The 4,524-nt window shown below is 37.8% G+C and overlaps 1 protein-coding gene across 1 annotated transcript in view; it reads right to left on the bottom strand.

Annotated features, from left to right (window-relative positions):
* The window catches only part of LOC107686687 (phosphatidylinositol 3,4,5-trisphosphate-dependent Rac exchanger 2 protein-like), a 157,206-nt gene that overhangs the window by 26,529 nt on the left and 126,153 nt on the right, over window positions 1–4,524 (bottom strand). The window contains exons 36-37 of the mRNA XM_016483777.1: window positions 1,375–1,441; window positions 213–403 (exon numbers count right to left, since the gene is read on the bottom strand). Of these exons, the coding sequence (XP_016339263.1) occupies window positions 213–403; window positions 1,375–1,441 (258 nt within the window). The remainder of the gene's footprint in view (window positions 1–212; window positions 404–1,374; window positions 1,442–4,524) is intronic.

Raw genomic sequence — 4,524 nt, forward strand, 5'->3', positions numbered from 1 at the left:
AAACTCAAGAAAGATTGAGGCTGCAGAGAAGAAAACAGGATAAAAGACATAAGTGACAGGAAGTAAATTGCTCCGAGCTACAGACAGAAAGGAAAAAAGACAGGGGAGGAAAAAACAGAAGCGTTCCACTTAAGAGTCCCTGGCGAATGCCTGATGCCTGTCGGACAGAAGAGAAAGGAGTGTGAGTGTATGTGTGTGTAACCCAGGCTGACCGGTGTACTCCGCTGTTACACATGACGATGTGACAAGCTCCCAGGCGGCTGCACAGCTCCGAGGCCACGGTGAGCAGCCCGACTCCAGACGCTCCACAGGCTGTGAACTGGCACGCAGCCGTCCGCCGACACGAGATAAAACTTTCCATCAGTCTGTACAACTCATCCAGAGCATTCAGAGGACGCATCAGCTACAAAGAGAGAGAGTAATAGAATAACATTACAATAACATTCCATATTAAAGGGATAGTTCACTGAAAAATGATAACTCTGTTATCATTTAATCACACTCTGATGTTCCAAACCCATGGTCTGAAAAATAAAAGTTCCAGTAGAAGGGTTTCACATTCGGCGATAGCATAAAAGAACCAATTTTTACTTAGCATAAGGAACAATTTAATAATCCAAACACCCTTTTTCCACTATAAAGGACCTTTTGTGCAATGAAAAGGTTCCATGGATGTTCAAGTTTCTTCATAGAACCATCAATGCCAATAAAGAGCCTTTATTTTGAAGACATATACTGTACATATAGACACAAATGTACATATAATTTGCCTTCATCTGTGAAACATGAAAAGAAAAATTTTAACATCTAGAATTGTCATGCTTTTCCAAACAATGACAGTTCATATAGTGACCAAGCTCTTAAAACAAATGAATCAATTAACAAATTAATAAAAAACTAAAAAAATAATAATAAACAAACAAATAAATCATTTTAAGTGAGCTTTGACTTGTGAACTGCTGTGGATGACCGAATCAGTCAGATTTGTGAATGAATCATTCAGTCTAGTTTGTGAATTAGATCAACTGCTTCACTGAAAAGAACTGACTCAAAAGAACAACTCATTTACAAATTAGACTGATTCGTTTCTTATGTTCAACTGATTTGGTTCACAAGTCATTCTTGATTGAACTGTTGAGTTGCTGTGTGAAGATTCTTAAAAATTCACCTTTTGTGTTTCACTGAAACAATAAGAATATATGTGACCCTGGACCACAAAACCAGTCTTAAGTCGCTTACAGAACTTAGCAGGTTCCTTTTTTCATTATTGAGAATCAATAAATGCATTCAATAAATAAATAGCTTCACTGTACTGCCATAAACACAGATTTCCCACAAGTCCCTGCAGATTGTATAGTGAGTGATGGCACATACCTTGTCTATGAAGGCTGCTTTGGGAGCTGAGCTCGGGGGAAGGTTCGATTTATCCATATAAAAGGCCCTATGGATGATTAATACAGACAAGTTAGTGTAAGCAGTGAACACGCAGAGACAAATGATTGCATATACAAGCAACACAGGATGTGCTGTAAAACTTAATTTGGGATTTGATTTACATAAAAAGAAAGCTGGTTGTAAGAATTCTTCAGTCTACCAACAAAGCAGCTGCTACAAAAAAACAATGCATATCTACAGTACAGGGATTCCTTCCGGTTGTCAATTACTGCCTGCAGTAACCATAACGGCCATAGGTGGCAGTAGAGGAGTTGAAAGAGTATGAATGTGATGGCATTCTGGTCAACACAACAATAATATTTTTAAAAATATATAATTTAAATATAAAAATAAATTATATTAAATTATTCCAGTATAAACAATAAACATTTTTATTATTGATTATTATTTTATTTTGTATATACATATAGTATAGAATTAGTAAGTATAGGCAGAACAAACCAGAATAACCTAATTTTAAATTAAAGTATCACTCTTTTATTGCAAACCCCTTTAAAGACGTATGGCAAAATCCTGTCTGTTTTGTGGTTCTGGTTCCGTGGCATATTGCAGCACATGTTTATTGTCAGGAAAATTAATCTGCCATCTGCACCCAGCAAGGGAGAAATTTATCACAATAATATTCTCATTTGACGCAGCATTAATATTATTGTTAATTAGTCCAAGATATGAATCCTTCACTGATTGGAGCAAATGATATGAAAATGTGAAACTAGAAGTGTGCCACTATTAGAGACTATTAATAAAGCCAAATTATGTTTTCAAAGGCAGACTCAGGTATTCTCGCTCTCTCTCAAAAAACAAAAAAAAACAAAAGAAAAACAAGCACTAAGAGCTTTAAGCACTAATTCCACTGATTTACAAAAGGATTTTCATCTTCATTTCATTAAGCAGCACCCAACATACAGTATCCTGCAAAGTGCAAACAAACACTATTGGAGGTTAATTGCCTTAGAAACATCCATCAAGGCCTCTAAGCTCTGATTCATCATCTGCTGGACTTCAATAGACATTGTAGCCATTTCAATGCAGTGTAATACAAAGGGATGTCTGTGATCATGGTATACTATCACTTCATTATCTTTCTCACTTATTTTGACCTTTTTCGAATGCCATAAATAAAACTTTCAATTTAGTCCTTTGGCCTTTATTTTCTGGGTAAAATAACAATCAAGTTTACCAGTTTTTTTTGCCCTAAACAGTGCTACTGACACTTTCTGCTCCACTCTTACATCTTGTTTATACACGATCTGCCCCTTGACTTCCAGGCCAGGCCGTACCACCCCTTCTGCTCCTTGGCTGTCTGATGTTCTCCGCAAACATCGTTCTAAACTCAGAGATGCTGAAAGGGTGTGGCGCAAATCAAAAAAATCCTACTGACCTTAATGTGTATCAGTCACTCCTCTCTTGCTTCTCTGCTCATGTCTCCACTGCTAAAAGGACATACTATCATAATAAAATAAACAATTTGTCTAACTCTCGCATGCTCTTTAAAACATCCTCCTCCCTCCTTTGTCCTCCTCCTCCCCCTCTTTCATCAACTCTAACAGCTGACAACTTTGCCACATTCTTCATTAATAAAATCAAAACCATCAGTGCACAATTTTCCACACCACAATCTGTCAAGCACATCTTACCTGTAAATATACACTTGTTGACATCCTTCTCTTCACTCTCTGAGGCAGAAGTCTCCAATCTCATCCTTTCTAATCATCCTACTACTTGTCCGCTTGATCCTATTCCATCTCATCTCCTTCAAGCCATTTCTCCTGCAATGGTACCTGCACTCACTCACATCATTAACATATCCCTTCACATGTTTTTCCCTCAGCATTTAGACAGGCTTGTATAACCCCGCTTCTTAAGAAACCCACTCTTAACCCAACTCTTTTAGAGAACTACAGACCGGTTTCCCTTCTTTCTTTCATTGCAAAAACACTTGAACGAGCTGTGTTCAACCAAGTCTCTGCCTTTCTCACAGAGAACAACCTCGTCGAAAGCAACTAGTCTGGTTTCAGAAGTGGACATTCAACCGAGACTGCCTTGCTCTCAGTTGTTGAAGCCCTAAGACTGGCAAGAGCGGATTCCAAATCTTCAATACTTATCTTGCTGGATCTGTCCGCTGCTTTTGACACGGTTAACCACCAGATCCTCCTGTCAACCCAATTGGCAAAGGGCATCTCAGGAACCGCACTCCAGTGGTTTGAGTCTTACCTCTCAGATAGGTTCTTCAAGGTATCTTGGGAGAGGTGAAGTGTCCAAGTCGCAACATCTAACTACTGGGGTGCCTCAAGGCTCAGTTCTTGGACCACTTCTCTTCTCTGTCTACATGGCATCACTAGGTTCTGTCATGCAGAAACATGGCTTTTCATATCACTGCTATGCTCCCAAAGAGGCACAAAATCACTTTCACAGACTTTTAAATTAAATGTTCCCTCCTGGTGGAATGACCCGCCCAACTCAATCTGAGCAGAGAGTCCTTAGCCATCTTCAAGAATCGGCTAAAAACACATCTCTGCCATCTTTATTTGACCCTCTAACTCTAGCACTCTCTAATCTAATTCTATTCTTCAAAAGAAAAAAATTGTCCTTTTTAGACTTGCACTCTATTCATTTACTGCTTGTTTTCTTAAAAAAAAAAAAACAGTTGTTTTAAATTGTAATAATATTTCATAATATTGCTGTTTTTACTGTATTTTTGCTCAAATAAATGCAGCACGGGGTAAGCATAAGAGACTTATTTTCAAAAACATTAAAAAAAACAATCTTAATGATCTGAAACGTTTGAATGGTAGTGTATATTTGTAGTATGTATTTTTTCCTGAAGTGTGTCTGTGTCAAAGTAGTCATAATTAAATTTTTCCTGATTGCTTCCTCTATGATTCCGCACACATATGAAGTGCACAAACAGATAGCCTTCTCAGACAGCAGGTGAATACCAGTGGCTGTCTTGACAAGTATCCTTGTAAGCACAGTCGGTTGTTTTAAGTGAAAGTAAACAGTAAAGAAAATATCAAATGTACATCAGTATAACGGATCCGTGCATTTCTTATGTAAATAATGTTAATC

Source organism: Sinocyclocheilus anshuiensis, unplaced genomic scaffold, assembly GCF_001515605.1.
Source record: "Sinocyclocheilus anshuiensis isolate Anshui unplaced genomic scaffold, SAMN03320099.WGS_v1.1 scaffold990, whole genome shotgun sequence".
NCBI classification, from domain to species: Eukaryota; Metazoa; Chordata; class Actinopteri; order Cypriniformes; family Cyprinidae; genus Sinocyclocheilus; species Sinocyclocheilus anshuiensis.